The sequence below is a fragment of the Aedes aegypti genome, chromosome 2 (assembly GCF_002204515.2).
Source record: "Aedes aegypti strain LVP_AGWG chromosome 2, AaegL5.0 Primary Assembly, whole genome shotgun sequence".
Classification (NCBI taxonomy): Eukaryota; Metazoa; Arthropoda; class Insecta; order Diptera; family Culicidae; genus Aedes; species Aedes aegypti.
In genome coordinates this window covers 378,254,426-378,272,842 of record NC_035108.1, presented here as the reverse complement: position 1 = coordinate 378,272,842, position 18,417 = coordinate 378,254,426, and the positions used below count along the sequence as shown (strand labels likewise).

At 37.7% G+C, this 18,417-nt stretch overlaps 3 protein-coding genes across 11 annotated transcripts in view; 1 reads left to right on the top strand and 2 right to left on the bottom strand.

Annotated features, from left to right (window-relative positions):
* Nucleotides 1-1,154: 1,154 nt before the first annotated feature.
* LOC5565312 (protein tilB) lies at nucleotides 1,155-4,814 on the top strand. The gene is made up of 4 exons (XM_001649610.2): nucleotides 1,155-1,335; nucleotides 1,397-2,249; nucleotides 2,310-2,518; nucleotides 4,584-4,814. Exons 1-4 carry the CDS (start codon nucleotides 1,326-1,328, stop codon nucleotides 4,718-4,720), a joined length of 1,209 nt encoding a protein of 402 aa, XP_001649660.1. The 5' UTR covers nucleotides 1,155-1,325; the 3' UTR covers nucleotides 4,721-4,814.
* Nucleotides 4,760-5,397, bottom strand: LOC5565316. Its single transcript, XM_001649611.2, has 2 exons — nucleotides 5,217-5,397; nucleotides 4,760-5,158 (listed from the first exon to the last, which is right to left on the bottom strand). The coding sequence occupies exons 1-2, from the start codon at nucleotides 5,299-5,301 to the stop codon at nucleotides 4,782-4,784; spliced, it is 462 nt and encodes a 153-aa protein (XP_001649661.1). The 5' UTR covers nucleotides 5,302-5,397; the 3' UTR covers nucleotides 4,760-4,781.
* Nucleotides 5,398-12,500: 7,103 nt separating this feature from the next.
* The window catches only part of LOC5565303 (phosphatidylcholine:ceramide cholinephosphotransferase 1), an 88,647-nt gene continuing 82,730 nt past the window's right edge, over nucleotides 12,501-18,417 (bottom strand). For all 9 annotated transcript variants that reach the window (XM_021846813.1, XM_021846812.1, XM_001649612.2 and 6 more), the window contains one exon: nucleotides 12,501-13,665. In XM_021846813.1, the coding sequence (XP_021702505.1) occupies nucleotides 13,510-13,665 (156 nt within the window). In that variant the 3' untranslated portion in view covers nucleotides 12,501-13,509. The remainder of the gene's footprint in view (nucleotides 13,666-18,417) is intronic.

The following is an 18,417-nucleotide window of genomic DNA, read 5'->3' as shown; positions in this document are numbered from 1 at the left end:
TTCAAGATCGGTCAATTTGGTACTAAAACACATCATCAAAACGCAATGTCAAAATTCATATTTATATTTTCAAATTTATTTTTGTACACTATAAATATGATAATATTTATCATAAATGGGTAACACGAGTCCATAAAATCAATATTTTTCGAATTATGAATTTTGTGGCTTAAGTGTCCGGTACTGGGGGATCTCCCCCTACTTGAGAAAATTTCAAAACATTACTGGATGAATTTCTGTAGAAATCTTAGAAGGAATATCTGGAGAAATTGCTGAAGATATCTCAAGAAAAAATCCTAGTTGAAATCTTGTATAAATTTTAAAAGATAATTTCAAAGGAAATCTCTAGAAAATTATGTTATTGATTATTGATTAAATTTTAGAAGACGTTTAGATCGGGTATCTTTAAACATGTCCTAGGAAAATTGATTGCTGAATCACTCGATAAAATCTTGTAAAGGTTAGGACCTTTAAAAAAAAATTGGAGGAATTTTTGGCGGAATTCAAACGATTTCTGAAATAACCTTTGAAGAAATTCCATTTCTATGGTTCTCCTTGGGAAAATCCAGGTTGAATTCTTGAGTTATCCTAAACAAAATTCTTGGGAAATAAACACATAATGAACTCCTTTAGGCAAATACCTGAATAGACTCCTGATGAAATTCCTAGAGAAAATCATAAAAAACACATACAGTAATACTTGTCGTAATGTCACGAAGAATTCTTAAAAAAAGTATTAAATCTTAGAGAAATGTCTGCTCTTATGCTATAAAGAATCAAACTCTTATCTGCTACTAGGTTTCGTTTTGTTTTCTTGGATCCTGTTTGGCCTCTTTCGAATCCTTTTAGGTCTCTTTTCTTTGGGAAGAGGTCTTTCCCATTTTTGAGGTTTTTAGTCGCTACTAGCCCTGTAAATTCTTTTGAGTTGCATTACCCAATAGTTTTAAGAAATTGCAATCAATGGTGAACCCATCTCGATATAATTTCTGATACCATCAAGAGGTCTTTTGCAAAATCACAAAAAAAAAATGAACGCAACTCGTTGCGGCAAGCCTCGTTGGATGAATGTACGACTCGTGCTGGATATATCATCATTCTACAACTTGTTCCGTAAACTACTAGTTCAACAGCAATCAGGCTTTACTCAGCACTAGCGCCACGCCGGTAGTGGCTGGCTTCAATAGCTAGTGTTATTTCAAGTGGTTGATATGCGCATGACCATATTATAAAAAAAAACTCAAACTTTCTCTACACATGAGTTTGAAGTACTTAGCAACCGTTGTTTGTTTATTTCTAATATTTCACGATTTCATACATTTGTCACAATGGTTCGAAGTAAGTAAATTCATATTATTTATTCCTAGATTTAAATTAATTTCATTTTAATTTTTACCAGTTACGGAGCAATTGATACGGAAACGTTCCGAGCATAATGAGCTCATTATCAGCACCTTGGAGGAACTTTCCCTGCACCAGGAGGACATCGAGCGAATCGAGCATATCGGCAACTGGTGTCGGGATTTGAAGATCCTGCTTTTACAGTCGAATCTAATTTCGAAAATCGAGAACCTGCAAAAGTTGAAAAAACTCGAATATCTAAATCTGGCCCTGAACAATATCGAACGGGTGGAAAACTTGGAACGGTTGGAGTCGCTGGAAAAATTGGATTTGACGCTAAACTTTATAGGCGAACTTACATCTATCGAGAATTTGCGGGATAATTATAACTTAAAGGATTTATATCTAACTGGAAACCCATGCACGGACTACCCTGGATACAGGGATTACGTTATATGTGCTCTTTTGCAGCTTGAAACTTTAGATGGGTCAGAAATCACCCGGACTGATCGATTAAAAGTTATGAAAGATTTCAAGGCTAACCGGGACCGAATCGTACAGTTAGAACTAGCTTATCGAATAGAACGTGATGAGCAGAAAATTCGAGTAGCGGAATCACTCCGAGAGCAGGAAAAACGGGTCAAAGATTTGGACGAAGAAGAACGGTCGGCTCAATTTTGGCAACAGAAAAGCGAGCATTGTCCGGAGACAAGAATCCAGATGGCAAAGTATTCCGCCAAGGCTAGGGAGAAGCCACCCACTTCAAGCTTAACGGATTCGGAGGGAGCTAAGAAACGAAAACCAATTTTATTTGCTGAATGTGGGCGGCCATACAGCTTGAACGAACCCAAGATCAAGTTTGAATTTTTCGATGAAGACGACCGTTATGAACTGAATTTACATGTTTACAAGTGGGTTATATAAGTCCGAACAAAATTGTGATAAATTTGATAACCATTTCTCTTTAATAGATATTTGGACACCTCATTCATCGAAGTAGATGCCCAACCAAATTACATCAGAGCGACAATCAAGGGTCGCATTTTTCAGCTGGCCTTGAAGGATGAAATCAAGACACACGCATCAACCTGCAAGCGGTCAGCAACTACGGGTCACATGCTCATAGTAATGCCTAAACTGAATCCGCAGAATGTCAATTTCGTTCCCATTAGAAATACAGGTGAGTTGGGTAACCCGGGTCAAGGTGGTTGACAGGGCAAGATAGCTCAATACCATTTTTGAATGCAATATACATTTTTTGACGGTGCGAATGATTTTATCAAATTAGCAGCATGTTTCAACTTAACAACTGCCCATTACTAAAGTCAACCCTTCATAACTCCATAACATATTTGGGTTTAATCTACGAGTGGCGTGAGGTGAGAATTGTCGGTGTTGTATAGCGATTAAGAATTATCGACTCGAGTGAAGTGACTCTCCATTTGATTTACACGGCGAGTCACTTCCCTCGAGTCGAGAATTGTCACCTCGATATACGAGATCGACAATTGTCACTTCACGCCACTCGTAGAATAGGCCCAATTGAAGGAACCGTCGAATTAGGGAAGTATCGAGTTATAGAACACATAACCAGTGGAAATGCGATCCAAGGGAAAACAATTTTTACCAAGGTTCTCTAACATGATATCGAGATACAAAATATCGAGTAAGAGATGATTGTATAATTTTTACTAGAATGTCCATCCCGGGACAGCACTGGATATATCGCGAGCAAATGATTTCTCAAGTCCCAGGATTGCTGGCATAAACGTAAAAAAATATAAAACTATTAATTTTCAATGCAAAAGAGCAATCTTTTTTGTAAGTTTTATGCTTTATCCGATTATTTAGAAAAAAAAAGCAACAAAGACATAAGAGAATAATAAGTTTTTTTAAGATATTCAAATGGATTTTTTTAATTTTTTATGCCTTTTTTCTGGTTATTCAAGTATCTTCAAAAGTCTTAAAACATTTCTTCTTTTCGTCCAAATTTTAACATTTCAAGACTAACAATTCAAAAGGCCTCATCTCCAAAAAGTAAACAATGAGAAAAATGCAATCTTGTTTTGTCAAACAATAAATTATGAATTTAAGCATTGTATGTTATTTTATCGTCCAGAAAGTCGATGAATAAACTGATTTATAGCTATGAATATTCATTACTATCATTTTAGCAAAAAATCCTGCTAAAAAAACGAGTCAAAGGAAATAAGGCTTTTATTTCACCAAAAGCTGTGCAGCCCTTTTCATTTGTGCCCATAGACACCGGCCGACGCTGATGAGGCCTGTGAGTTGACGCCTTTGTTTACTCTAAAATGTGTTGAGGCCTTCTAGTTGTGGTTTGTTTTTTCATCACCTTCTGATGTGGCCTTTTGAAAATCATTCAAAATTGATGATGAAATAAGAAATTTGAAGTGTAGAAGAGTGTTAAGTGGTGAAGTAAAGTACATGGAGATCCCTACAGCAAGAGAAGATTCGTGCGGTCGATTAAATATGTGATTGATTGAACCCTTCGTCATCCATGAACATTATGTATGTGCTACGCGAGTTTGTCGTCGAGAAAATGTATGGAAATATTGGTTCAATTGAAATAATATTGCAATTGAACGTTATTTTCCATGCAATTGAAACAAAATCGTGTTTTTGTTGATAATTTGTGAAGTACAGACAGGCTGACACAGGTATTATTAGGTAGTATGATACAAAATACATCAGTCTACACTGACTCTACAGGAACCCGATAATGTTCGCCGTTGAGACAACCACTGTATAAAATAATACAAGGAGCAGTCGCTCCGTAGTATAACCTGCATCTGCTTAGTGAATTTGGAACGTTTTTCGCAATCTACATTGCAATTTTGATGTTAGTTTAACAGGCCTCAACTCGGTTTCCGTTAGATATAGAAATGAGGCCTTTTTGAGAGAAGGCCGCATTTGCGATGAATATCCTGGTTAGCGGAAAATGAGATGGGGCCTTTTAGAAAAATGTTATTTTTTCAACTTTTATTAATATTTTTTAATGACTATTGTATGTTCTAGTAAGAATAGGCTCTTATACATTGAAATCAGCAGAAAACCGATTTGTTTACATTTTGGACTTGAGGCCTTTTCAATTGTTGGTCTTGATTTATTATTTTTCGAAACAGATTGCATAACATTTCAATTTTGTTTTATCGCAGCGTATTACTTATTTTTTTCTTCACCCCAAATTTTTCACTTTGTAAAATTTTAATGATTATTTACAGCCTACTCGGAGAATGTTGCAAACCGATCCAAGTGCGAAAAACAGCAAGAACTCAAAGGAACTGTTGATTACAAAAATATTGTGAAACATGGCAAAAAGACGGAGATCGATGAAGATGAAATACCGCCCTTGATCTGAACAGGAAGTGATATCTCGAGACCGTTTAAATGCAATGTATTAAACTTACCCTATAACAGTTTCATTGATTCAATACACTACAAAACAACTCTTGTTCAAACTTCTTGAAGTCCTCCTCATCGAACACGCTCTCTTTGCTTTCCTTCTTGTCCAGGAACTCGTCCGCTTTGACCACATACCGTCCCGTTTGCGCACGTTTCACCAATTTCGCACCTGCTTCCTCTCCGATATCGGCCGAACTCAAAAGAAGCAATTTACGTACGTTGTCCTCGGTGTTGTCCTTGCGGTTCTGTATCCGTTTGCGAGCTTCCATGACGGTGAGACTTTCCGACCGGCGTAGAACATCCTTGGCTTCCTTGTGGCCCTTTTTCCCCACGTAGCGTACCATTTTGTGGTGTCGAGGCATGATATCGGAGTCGTCCGATTTACGCTTCTTGTCTAGAAATTGATCTCGCCGTATTATTCACAGGTTTTTGGCTTAAAATGGGACACTTACCTTTGGATGTTGCTGACTTCTTGCCTGCATCGGAGAGCCCTTCCTCAACTAATGCTAAAGCTTTTTTCACCAAGGACTTGGACATGATTAAGTGATAACTATAACTATACAAAGTTTATCCGCTAATGGGAATCTACGACGAGGATGTACGATTACTCGAATTTGTTTTGTTATTAATATTCCGACAGAAAGCTGCACGTGCGTGTTTGGCTGCGTCAGGAAAAATTACAAATTCTGTTCTCAGGTTGATGGCTGCGTGCTTTACGTTAAGGCAGGGGTTTGCATGACTGACATAGCCTCACTATATTATATGCGTGATCTAGAAGTCCTAAGTTGGTTGTCTCTGCTGGAAAATACCAAATCGATTCCGAAATTCCTTAGCTTTGGGCGGAGCTGTTTCCTGATGTGTACGTCGTATGGGGTGGAAACTCTCTACATGGGTTCGGTGATAGGGGTTGGTGTCGTCAAAGCACTCCGAATTTGCTGTCTTTCCTTTTTATCGATGATGGCTTTTATCGTTCTTTCCTTGTATCCGTTGATCCTTGCCGTCTCGTAGATATATTCCAGTTCCTTGGTCTTTCCGTCTTCGCTGAGGGGTAGAGTCTGCATCCTGTGGATCATGTGGTGAAACGCTGCCATCTTATGCTGGAACGAATGATTCGATGTGTAAGGGATAACTCGCTGGGTGTTTGTAGGCTTCCTGTAGATTTCGAAGTTGTAAGATGAACTTTCTTCCCTGGTGACAAGTAGATCCAAAAATGGTAGTTTTCTATCCTTCTCCTCCTCGTGGGTGAACTTGATATCCTTGTTTACGCTGTTGATTGTATCCAAAATTTTAGCCAGATTGTTCCGCTTGATAACGCTGAAAATGTCGTCGACATATCTCCACCATTTATCCGGTAATACTCCTTGTTTCTTTAACACTTCAGTCGTCGCGCTGTTGTATTTTGTACAACACTGTTGAAAACACCTCGCTCTTTGTTCACAACAGCAGCGTGGTGGCTCTGACGGTGTCAAACCGCGCGACGACTGGAAGGTTAAATTTTCCTCAAAATTCGCCACGAATAGTTCGCACAAAAACGGGGGCTCCTTTCGTCTGTTTGTAGAAATTTCCTCGAAATTGAAAGTAGTTTTCGTCCATGTACAATCTTGCCAACCTCATGTTTGTCCTGACCTTTCCTTTCCATGCTACATCCGTCCTTTGGGGTAATAACCAGTCCTCGAGAAGATTTGGGGAAAAGAGCCGCTACATCGAAAGAAACCATCATCTCGTCATCCTCGATGTGTCCTGACTAATAGTTTCTGGGGGAACTCCTGGGTGTTTTTAACTGACCTAGTGGGGAATGGATTCAGCATACTCTGGAATTCCTTGACTAACCATTTCGCCAGTTTATGAGTAGGGGATCCGTCGGTCGAGATGATTTCTCGCATTTCCTTTCCTGGTTTGTGAATCTGCGGTAGTCCTTTAATCCGTGGAAGAATGGGGTTTGACTCTTTCAAACGAGCCTCGCCAATAATCGCCTTGCAGCCCTTCAGGGTTTTGTCCGTGAGCTTGATGAGTCCGGGTAGTGGATCCACTCTCAAATGTTGGTAGGAGCCTTCGTTGTTTTTTTCGCCATTTGTTCGTCGTAATCCGTCTTGTCCATGATGACGACTGCGTTGCCTTTATCCGCCTCGATGTAGAACACTGGTTTATCCTTAAGTTCTTTCACGATCCTTGTCTCGTCCTTGTCTGCCGGTTTTTCATCTACTTACATTTTTTGATTACAAAAATGTTTTACCTAAACTTTGAGTTTAGTATATCCAAAATCAAGTATATCGATTATTCGTGATCAAACGTCAACATCCCACCGCTAAATCGCTAGTGTTTGGAGGGGATTTTAACCTCTAAATTGCCAAATAACCTCCAAATCATCACCTCCAAGTTAGTTCTAATAACCTCCGTTATATGAAATACGGTGGCGCGTCGGTCGTCGCAAGTTTATCGTTAAACAGTCAATACTTTCATCCTAAAATCTCTCGGTATTCTCTTTCTTTCTCTCTAATGTTGTCAAAAATAGAGAGAGCTGAATTTATCTGCTCTGGCCCAACAAGCCAAATTTGGGTAAATGCAACTTTTCTTTTTTAGCGAAGTTTTGGGAGTACTTTCAACTCAATTTTGTGTTAGATCAATTCAAAATCTAGTTTATTTTTCAAATAGAATTGAAAAAAAAGTAGATAGAAGTATTTTGTTCCAAAACAGGGCAACCTGACACATATTAAAAAAACAGCAATTATCTTTATACTATTGATTTACAGTATGTATGTAATATGTCTTGTTTAATTAATTATGATTCATGGTTTACGTCTAACCAGCCGAGTGGAAATTGAACAACTACCGAAAAACTAAACATAACATATATTTTGCAATTGGATTAAATGGACAAATTGATGTGATATTTGCGAAAAAGTTACACGTCTTCGTTTTCTCGGTAACGCGCCCAGTGAACAGGGAGACGTGAAGACGACAAGACGTGAAACTTTTTCGCAAATTTCACATCAATTTTTCCATATAATCCAATTGCAAAATATATGTAATGTTTAGTTTTTCGGTAGTTGATAAAATATGTCGTTAAGGACAAAACTTAAAAGAATGTACCGCTTTGATTCATATTTCGAACACTTAGGGCTCTATTTTATAAGTCGAGTCGAGCAAAATGACTCGACTGGAGTCACTGTCGACCAGAAAAATATGCTCGACAGGGCTCTGTCACTCGAAATATTCGACAGTTGTCACTCTATGTGACTGGTTTACTATGGGAGTCGACGGGTGACATCTGAAATATGCATGCTTACTTTGATCGACAATGATTACAGACGAGTCTCATAAATCCGCTTGATTTACATAATACAGTCGACTCTCCACATCTCGATGTTCTACATCTCGATATCTCTCCCTATGTCGATGATTACATAAGTCCCTTCAGTCTGCATACATTCTCACTCTCCATATCTCGATATCCTCCTTATCTCGATATCTCCATATCTCGATGTGTTTCTATTCATTTTTCGTACTCAATTTTCTCTCCGTATGTCGATATGACCAATATCGAAGGTTACTAGACCAATGTTTTGGGATTCAAAACAAATTAGGAGCGCAAAATGACGTTTGTTTGTGTATTACTTTCTTGGCAACGGAGTGTTTTTCAATCTAGTATTCATCAAAAATTTGTTCTTTGTCTCGATCTCTCCCTATCTCGATGGTCCCTTCGATATCGAGATGTGGAGAGGCGACTGTAGACCCCTTTAGGTCAACACTCAACAGTAATAAATTCAAGTGCATCTGATAGGCATAAATTTGCATACGGGAAAAAAATCTGTGGTAAAAATTACTATTTTGGCTGACTACGCCCATTCTTAAAACTACCATGGAATTTCATACCATTTTACCATGTTTACGGTACATTCCACCACATTGGTGGTACATTCGACAGAAATCTTTTGCAACAATCTGATTTCGATTACTGACATGGTAAAATCAAGCGCATTCCTGGTCTGCTGAAAATTGCCGGTGCGAGCGCTTAAGTTAACCCCCTGAAATGGTAGTTTTTACCGCACAATTTTTTTGAGTGAGATATTTGTGGAACTTTTAATTTCTTCACGAAGTCTAACTGTTAGCTGTTGGGTTTGCTGATAGAATTGGTTATTTAAGGTGAAGATGAATCGAAGCCAAACCTCAAATTTTCAAGAGCACAAATCTGAAGAACCGAACACCCGTTTGAGCTGAAAACTTAATCGATTGGTCACCACCAGCGAGTGACCAATCGATTAAGTTTTCAGCTTAAACGGATGTTTGGTTCACCAGATTCGTGCTCTTGAAAATTTGAGGTTTGGCTTCGATTCATCTTCACCTTAAACTTGTTACGTTAAAGTGTGCAACAACATTTTGAAACAAATGCCGAACACTGTGTTCATTCTGTTTCATATTCCGAACACCTTGTTTAAAATTCCGAACAGCGCGTGTCTGAGCTACTGGTCTCGAACTAGAGAATCATCACTTCTCTCGAAGTTTGCAATATATTGGGTGACATTAAAATTGGTTTGCAATTGACTGCCATTTCATGGTTATTTGATGACATATTTCAGTGAAACATTTCAACCGAATCGCCATACAAAACCCGAGTGTTGGGAATATGAGGCTGTTCGGAATTTGAGACAAAACGGTACAAAAAATATTACACATTGTTCAAACTACAAATATTGTCTATTAAGTTATGAACTCATCTACGTAATAAGTAATGCTATCGGTGACCATTTGAGTTAATTGTTGTTCAAAATATTGGAGCTCTGGAGTCACACCCGATTTCTGTGGTTCAATACTTTTGACCAAATTATGAGAACTCCGATATTTCAACTTTTTGATAATTATTGTATCTAACAGTTTAAACTATATTTTAATAAGATATATTTCATAAGATTTTGTTTCGGCGTTTAACTGTAATCCGGTTTAAAAATAGCAGAAATGTACAGCCTATTTAAAATTTTAACAAAAGATAGAGTTTCGCTGATTCAACACCGTTTGATATAAGTGTTCTTTCACAGCGGTTCACAGATATGTTTGAAAGTGAAAAGTTATGACCATTGTTTATTTTGACAAAATCTGATGCTGAATGTAACATTATTTTCTGTAGGTATGAGTTGAATTAAAAACACACTGTTGCTTAAACCGAACAATTCAAAGACAACAAATGCATTATTTTCATAATTGAATTGAAACTTACAAACTATTATATTGTTATAATATATATTTGGCTGCCATATATTCAAATAGTTTTCGAAAAACATAATTTGAAAACGCATGTAGTACATGTTGGGTAAGTAAATGAAATAATGATAATAATTGCTTTTGAAATGCGGAACATTTCAATGATTTGAGTGAAATGCGGAACATTTCGCAAGATACTTTTCAGCGCGGGACAAATGGTCGAAATAACCGATCGTAGTTGCACTGGTTTTGTGTTCTGTAAGTCGATACCTTCCTAACTCGATGGTCACTTAAATATCGATTTATGGCGATGGGACTGTATTTATCAATTCACCTGGGTTCAACAGTCAAAGTGATGGTCAGAAATAGGGTAGGTTCACCGGTATTCATCATAGCATCAGTAATCCCCACCTCGGATTTCAAACCGTTTTACGACACAGATAGGCATAAATCGTTTAATGTTCATCATCCGCCCTGCGAATGAAATCAATGTCGTTGGCGAATTCAGGAACCAAAAATAAATACAAGGCGTAATACTGGGGCCTAGATATCCGTAGCGGTAAACGCGCAGCTATTCAGCAAGACCAAGCTGAGGGTCGTGGGTTCGAATCCCACCGGTCGAGGATCTTTTCGGGTTGGAAATTTTCTCGACTTCCCAGGGCATCAAGTATCTTCGTACCTGCCACACGATATACGCATGCAAAAATGGTCATTGGCATAGTAAGCTCTCAGTTAATAACTGTGGAAGTGCTCATTAGAACACTAAGCTGAGAAGCAGGCTCTGTCCCAGTGGGGACGTAACGCCAGAAAGAAGAAGAAGCGTAATACTGGTGCAGGTGATCCCTGTATTCGTCGCCCTAATTTTCAACACAAAAATAAAGTTTCTGATCAGCTCACTGAAGTCTGCCTCATTTTGTAGATTGTTGCACGCTTGTCTTAACTACCGTTAGGACGCCATTCACCGCTCATGCTCCATTCACCGCTCATTGAGTTATTTTGAGAAATCTGAACAAATTTTCGCAATAAAAATCATCAACATGTATTAGTATACCCGAATGGATTGTGTCAGAATGAAATTCATATGATTTAATATTATATACTATTTAAAAATAATAATTTTAGGCTGTTTAAGGCGGTAAACCTGAGTTGAACAATGATTTTATTATGGCAGATCGAAAAATGCTTCTTAGCTGCCACGCTTCAATACGTTGTTGTACTATAGTACAAAGATAACAACCAGCTAATGAAAGTAAATCAATTCCAACTACCATAAGGACGCCATTTACCGCACATTTAACAGCATTTCAACACATTAAATTCTGTCAAAAATCGGTTTTTCGATACTTTTCGCAACTTTTTGCGCTAGACGCAAGATAAAACATTTATTTTTGTAGGAAAGAAGTTGAAATGTGAACAACGTAATAATGGTATCGAATAACATGTATGCCAATGAAACATGTGTACACGCAAAAAAATTGTGCGGTAAAAACTACCATTTTAGGGGGTTAACTTAAGCGCTCACACCGGCAATTTTCAGCAGACCAGAAATGCGCTTGATTTTACCATGTCTGTAGTTGGAATCATATTGTTGTAAATTATTTCTGTCAAATGTACCGGTAATGCGGTGGGGTGTACCGTAAACATAGTAAATTGGTCTGAATTTCCATGGTAGTTTTAAGAATGGGCGTAGTCAGCTAAAATAGTTATTTTTACTACAGAATTTTTTCCCGTGTAGGGCGTCATTCACCGCTCATCCTAAGTATGAGGCTCTTTATACACAACTAGTTTGAATTACTTTAGTTTCACTAGCTGGTTGTTATCTTTGTACTATAGTACAACAACATATGAAAGCATGGCAGCTAAGAAGCATTTTCCGATCTGCCATAATTAAAACGTTGTTCAACTCATGTTTATCGCCATAAAAAGCCTAAAATTATTTTTATGAATTGTATATAATATTAAATCATATGAATTTCATTCTGATACAATCCATTCTGGTATACTAATACAGGTTGATGACTTTCATTACGAAAATTGGTTCAGATTTTTTAAAATAGTTCAATGAGCATGAGCGGTGAATGGCGGCCTTACGGTAGTTGTGTATATAGAGCCTCATACTTAGGATGAGCGGTGAATGGCGCCCTACAGATGTATCATTGGCATATGTGTTATTCGGTACCATTATACGTTGTTCACATTTCAACTTCTTTCCTACAAAAACAAAAGTTTTATCTTGCGTCTAGCGCAAAAAGTTGCGAAAAATATCGAAAAACCGATTTTCGACAGAATTTAATGTGTTGAAATGCTGTTAAATGAGCGGTGAATGGCGTCCTTACGGTACGACACGTCGTATAAAAATGCAACATTTTGGTTTCTCAATTTCTACTTCAAAAAAAAAGTTCTTTTTCTTTGTACATATTCGAATTTATTCACTTCCAAATTCGCTCCGAAATGATTAGTTCAAGGCACACTTACATGAAACTAGAATGGACCAGCAAAGACGACTTGCCAATTTCGATTGTTCCGGTTAGTATTGATACATGCACTGATTGGTTATTCGCAGAACAACTTGAAAGTAGTTAGTAACATGTTCTGTTCAAGATCAATGCTATTCTCATTTAAATTCCTCTCGGTAATTATCCCTATTTTCAAAAAATAAATAAGTGGATATGCTACCCGATATCAATGATTCTGTTTGTTTGTTACAGGAGTTTATATGTGTGTCTTTTGTAATTATCCTAGCAACTACAGTAAAATTTAATTGTCTCTACTGATTATCACATGGTGTTCGATACATAATTCTCTTTAAAACGGGGTTCCCTAAATGGTAAGAAGGCAGCTTAGAATTTCTTTTTTATATATTTTTCTTTTCTATTGATGTACTTTAGGTGTAAAATGCCCATTCGCATTCGGCCTTACTGTTGTTGTACTGTTAGTACTAGATTGGCATCTTGTATGACTCTATCATTTTCATGGGCAACTGACTAGAAGTAAGCCTTCGGCTGCCAGTTTTGGTTTCAGAGGTCAGGAATCCCATTTTGCGTTTCAGTTTTTTTATTTTTATTCAAGCAATGTTAACTTACAACAATTTAAAACTACACCAAAAATCGGTATCTCACGTTTAAACTTTCTTTTTTTCCAATATGGTTCGTTATTTACAAACTGTTTCTACATAAAAGAAATATCAACACGAGTTATTCATTCATTGATTGGAACGACAATTGGCTAAATATTTTTACAACTTAAAACAAATTGGTACACTTACGATAACTCCTAGAAAAATAGGATCATAATCAAGTCTTATGCGTTTTGGATTTGCTGCTTCCGTTTTTCGATGGTCATACATTACACTTTTCGTTTCGCTACCATCTACTGCGTATTAGTATATAGATTTTTTTTTCCATTTTAAACTACAAACAGCTAAACACGGTGGTTCACTACCTACTATCTATTGCTTTGGCTTCCACTGAGCCACGTTGTCCTTCTGAAGTGTGCTGTGATGTCTTCGCTTGTGTCTGCTAGCAAAGCTTCTGTGGTGGCAGTTCATGATCAGCTGTCCCGGTTTGGCAGTTTGAGCGCTCTTTTCGTCCATGGAATCGGTAATGGACAGTCATACTGCAGCGGTACCGGTCCGCGTACGTTCTTCTCGAAGTACCGGAAGATGAAGAACCACCACTCGCGGCCGATATAGTTATGGCCATTTTGCTGCAATGAAATCGATATGTGCATTAGCATTGGTACGTATAAACAGTGTTGATAGAGAAAAATTCTTGTAAATGTTGTACGATTTTGTCTCTAATTCCGATCATGACTCATATTCTGAACACTACATTGTACAAGTGACTAGTACCAGTATAATCTTGTTGAAACATTCTGTTAGTTTAGTGATGAGATATTTTTTAGTTTTCCCTAATTTCTCATGGTTTTTTCATAAGAAGCTTTGCTAGTTTTTATCCAGCAAAAGCGAGTATACGAGAACTTGTCAGTATGTCGTTGAGATCCATAGCAGGTTTATAGACCAATCTTTTCTTTCTACCCGCCAGTTCGTTCCAACTGGGACAAGTTTGCTTCTCAGATTGGTCTAATTATGTGCCCTTTCACTTCACCTCAATAGAAGATGAATTGAAGCCACACCAGAAATCTTCCAGAGCACAAATTTAGAGAAGCACACATACGTTCATGTGGGGCCCACATAGCCGTAGCGGTAAACGCGCAGCTATCCAGCAAGACCAAGCTGAGGGTCGTGGGTTCGAATCCCACCGGTCGAGGATCTTTTCGGGTTGGAAATTTTCTCGACTTCCCAGGGCATAGAGTATCTTCGTACCTGCCACACGATATACACATGCAAAAATGGTCATTGGCATAGTAAGCTCTCAGTTAATAACCGTGGAAGTGCTCATAAGAACACTAAGCTGAGAAGCAGGCTTTGTCCCAGTGGGGACGTAACGCCAGAAAGAAGAAGACATACGTTCAAACTGAAAATTTGATCGATTGATTGCTTATTACCAGCAAACAATAAGCAATCGATCAAGTTTCAAGATTGGATGGATGTCTGGTTCTCTAAATCTGTGCTTTTGAAGATTATGACTTCGTTTTATCTTCATATTAACTGAATGCTTTCTCTGCCAAATGACCATTTTTGCATGTGTATTAGTATGGAATTAAAGTTGGAATAATTCTGTTTGATGATACTGCGAGTCTCATTCTTACGGTCCCAGAGTAACAGAACCAGCTAAGTAAATTGGGTCCTAAAATTTTTAATGAAATCTTGTTTTTATTTAATAACACGAAAAAGCATGTTACTGTAACTACTTTAGCAATTTTTCCCGCTCAAATAATGGCTATATCATGTTTAAACTTTAATTTAAAAATTTGGTCCATAAATGAACCTTGACACTTTTGATCATGTTTGACGTTCGCTTAGTCGACAAAAACACCACAGGGGTTTTAGTTCGACCACTGGGGTTGTTCCTATCTGACATTTCGTAAGGGACACGGAAAACAAAATACACCCAAAATTTGAGTTTAAGCCAAAGGACGTGACAAAATCTAAAAAAAAATTTTTTTTACTTAAACCAACGGAAAACATTAGAAAATTGAGTAAACATGTGTTTTTGGCCTAAACTTAAGCGTTTGGCACTAAAATTGGGGCAGGGCTTTAGGACCCTATTGGACAACATTCGCCGCCTAGATTTACCTATCTTGAAGTAGAGCCTATTTGAGAGCCCATGAGGTATACCAAGATGTAACAGCCGATATATCCTGAGTTAAGCTTGTCGTACAGATTCTATAGTGTCGTTATCAAAGGAGATTGGGCAAAAATGTATGGAGTTTGGTCCCGGAATGTACACGGATGACTTATATATCATTTGAAAGATCTAAATGAGACAAAAAAAAGTTGATATGGGGCCAAAAATATTCGTCGTGGGAGAAAAAAGTTAAGTGTGCTGGAATGGTGTAAGAAGAGGTATGTTTTGGACAGTTCCTATTGAATAATATTTACTTGCGCAAATGTTTTGAATTCGTGCCTATGTATGTGCTTAGGTATGTTTTTATCTTAATTGTAAATATTTTAAAAATGTTGTGATTTGACACATATTTCAGAACGGTTTTGAGTTGCTGAAATGTGAATGCTTAAAACATACGGTGATAAAAAAATATAAAGATGTAGGTATTACCGTTACACAAACACGTCACTTTAGGTAACAGTTGGACACAAATATCAAATCGTATTATCCTATTTCAGTGTTCTAGCAATATGTTTGTTTAAAACGGCGGTTTACTCAGGAAGAATTTTCCAGACTATATCCGTTTTATCATTACAGTGGTTGTGTTGTTGTATTCTGTACTACACTGGAAGAAATACCTCGCTTCTCGTACACAGCTTCAGCGTGCTGGAAATCCGCGCGTCAGTTACCTCACTAATATCTTTGATATCAATAACATTATACTAGCATGCTATTGTTTCTCAGAGAAGGAGATCATTTGAACTAGTAGTAACTGTAGTGTTTGACTGTTTGCTGTGAACAAACTGTCAATTATTCGAGCAGAACCATTTCGGTTTGCTATCAATGTCAGCTCCATTGGCGACGCCTGAGCACATGTGGCTCCACAAATGCTTCGCTAAGAACGCTAAATACTCATGAGGATGTCAATAATGTGAATGTTTAGAAGTAATCATACCATCTTCCAGAGCTGCGCGACACACTTGAGCTGGGAACAGCTTTCATCGTGATAAACGACATGCAAAAACATGAGATCGGATAGTGGTCAATCAACAAAAGAGTGTGCATGTTGAGGATCAACGGTCGATCAACGACAAAGACGCAGCTGGAACGCAAGTAGCACCGCCACCCATGTTTCCACGTTAAGATCATTGTAGGAGATTAAAACGCCAAGATAAGGAATTGAGATGGACGATTGGGAAGATCAGTGCTGTCGGACTGGCAAACATGAATGTCCAATGCTTGACTGTTTTGCCGCCTCTAAGAATATGGTCATTATGGTGTAGCACCTACTTCCAAGATAACCTTCCGTACCAATGGTGATCGCTAGTTATCCACAGCAAATGAAATCTCGAATCGGTCAGGTATTGCACATCTCCGACATAATCAACGTCAAAATCTATCGTGGTGCTAATATTCTACCCACTACCTGATAATTATAAAAATGCGCTTCAAACTTCCTGTCGTTAACAATGAACGGTACCAACGCCCGCCTCAGCATGACCTTCAGCGTCTGAATTACACGGATGTCGCCACAGCATCGTTCTACATCTCTAGCAAGTGTAACCGGAATAGGTTTTGCTTGCTGAAACCCTTCTTGGCTATTGTACTACAGTAAAAATAGCCATCAACTCACAGGTGGAGTCATTGTGCGTTGAACGTAGTCTATGGTACGACTGGTTTGCTGAAGAGTTTAGAATTATTCTAGAGGAAAAAAACGTGAAGCACCATACACAGAAGCGGAAGCAGCAGACTTGTATTGATGACACAGGACCGGAGATTCAAGGCAAAGGAGAGCATTTCAACGTTCGAATGTTGGACAAAAGCAGCCAACCAGATCCCACTTTGAGTGAAGTTAAGGATGACGTTCAACAGCTCAAGAATAACACAGCAATTGTTGAGGATGGTATATGAGTGGAACTCATCAAGATGATCCCAAAAAGTTGATCGCTTGTCTGCATCGGCTGATATTAATTACTATTCTTAAGAACCTGGCAGTTATAACATCTGCAAGAAGAGTATAGCCAAGGGGTTAAATACTCTGCCTACAGAAAACGGTAGTGCTTATCTATCTTTCTTTTCTTCTATCTGTAAAACTTACATAAAAATTGTCAAGGGCTTGTACACAAGTTACTGGAGGGTAACAGACAGAGAGAGATAGGAGATAATATAAGATATGCACTCATTAGAAAAAAAAATAAGTTCATTGGACTCCACAGCATTCGTATACCAATTCGTAAAACGATAATGATTGACACTTTAACTTAAGACTGGTTGAATAATGTAGGAGCTCAGGTGATACCAAACATCCACGTATGCGGTATACAGCGCGAGATGGTTTATACTAGTGAGCTAGATTGTCATTGATTTAAACACATGAAATCCCAAAACTACACATATGTTAATGCGTAGCATTTAGCAATAAGCATTTAAACTCACATTTAACGTTTTTTGATGCTGATGATGTTGTTCATTGAGGTTGAGTGGGTTGAGCTGATGGTTTTATTGATCTCTTCGTAAAATTCGTCCTGGAGAAATATTTACTTCAGCAAAAAGAAAACAGTCAGTTCTTTTATAAGACACCACACACTTTTCTTTCACCACTGTTTCCCAATTATTTTTCATCGAATGAGGCTGACTTTTTTTAGAATACTAGTTGTAATATTACCTTATTACGAACAAAAAATATCGTATAGGTCGGTTAAAAAACAGTTAGGAATTGTGATTAGTATAATGTGGATAGCAGGGTCTGGCAGAAAACTTTACTGAATAAACATATGTATTTTAAAATGATTTTTAATGTTATTACGGTCTAACATGTAATGTTTTTCATCTTTGCATCAAAGTCCTAATTCACTTCTTTAAAACATAGAACAACTAATCATCATATAGATGCAGAAAAATATATGTTTTCATTTTTAATCGATAAAAAATATAGCAAAAATATAATAAAATACATAGAAAATCCATCTCAAACCATGCGGAATAACTTTTTTCTCCCACGACGGATATTTTTGACCCCATACCAACTTTTTCTTGTATCATTCAGATCTTTCAAATGACATATGAGTCATCTGTGTACATTCCGGGCCCAGATTTGCCCAATCTCCTTTGTAAAAGCCAAAAGCAACATAACATGAGAATCGTTCGTCTAAAGACTGGAACACGTAAAAATTGGTCGACGAAAAAAATCGTATTTTCCAGTTAAAATTAATAATACAAAAACCTTCGC

What these genes read in the sequence shown, in the direction of transcription:
- LOC5565316 (XM_001649611.2), bottom strand. Translation starts at nt 5,301, where the DNA reads ATGTCCAAGTCCTTGGTGAAAAAAGCTTTAGCATTAGTTGAGGAAGGG. An exon ending in GAAGTCAGCAACATCCAAAG is followed by an intron (nt 5,159 to 5,216) that starts GTAAGTGTCCCA and finishes ATCAATTTCTAG; the next exon opens with ACAAGAAGCGTAAATCGGAC.
- LOC5565312 (XM_001649610.2), top strand. An exon ending in CTGAATTTACATGTTTACAA is followed by an intron (nt 2,250 to 2,309) that starts GTGGGTTATATA and finishes TCTCTTTAATAG; the next exon opens with ATATTTGGACACCTCATTCA. An exon ending in CGTTCCCATTAGAAATACAG is followed by an intron (nt 2,519 to 4,583) that starts GTGAGTTGGGTA and finishes GATTATTTACAG; the next exon opens with CCTACTCGGAGAATGTTGCA.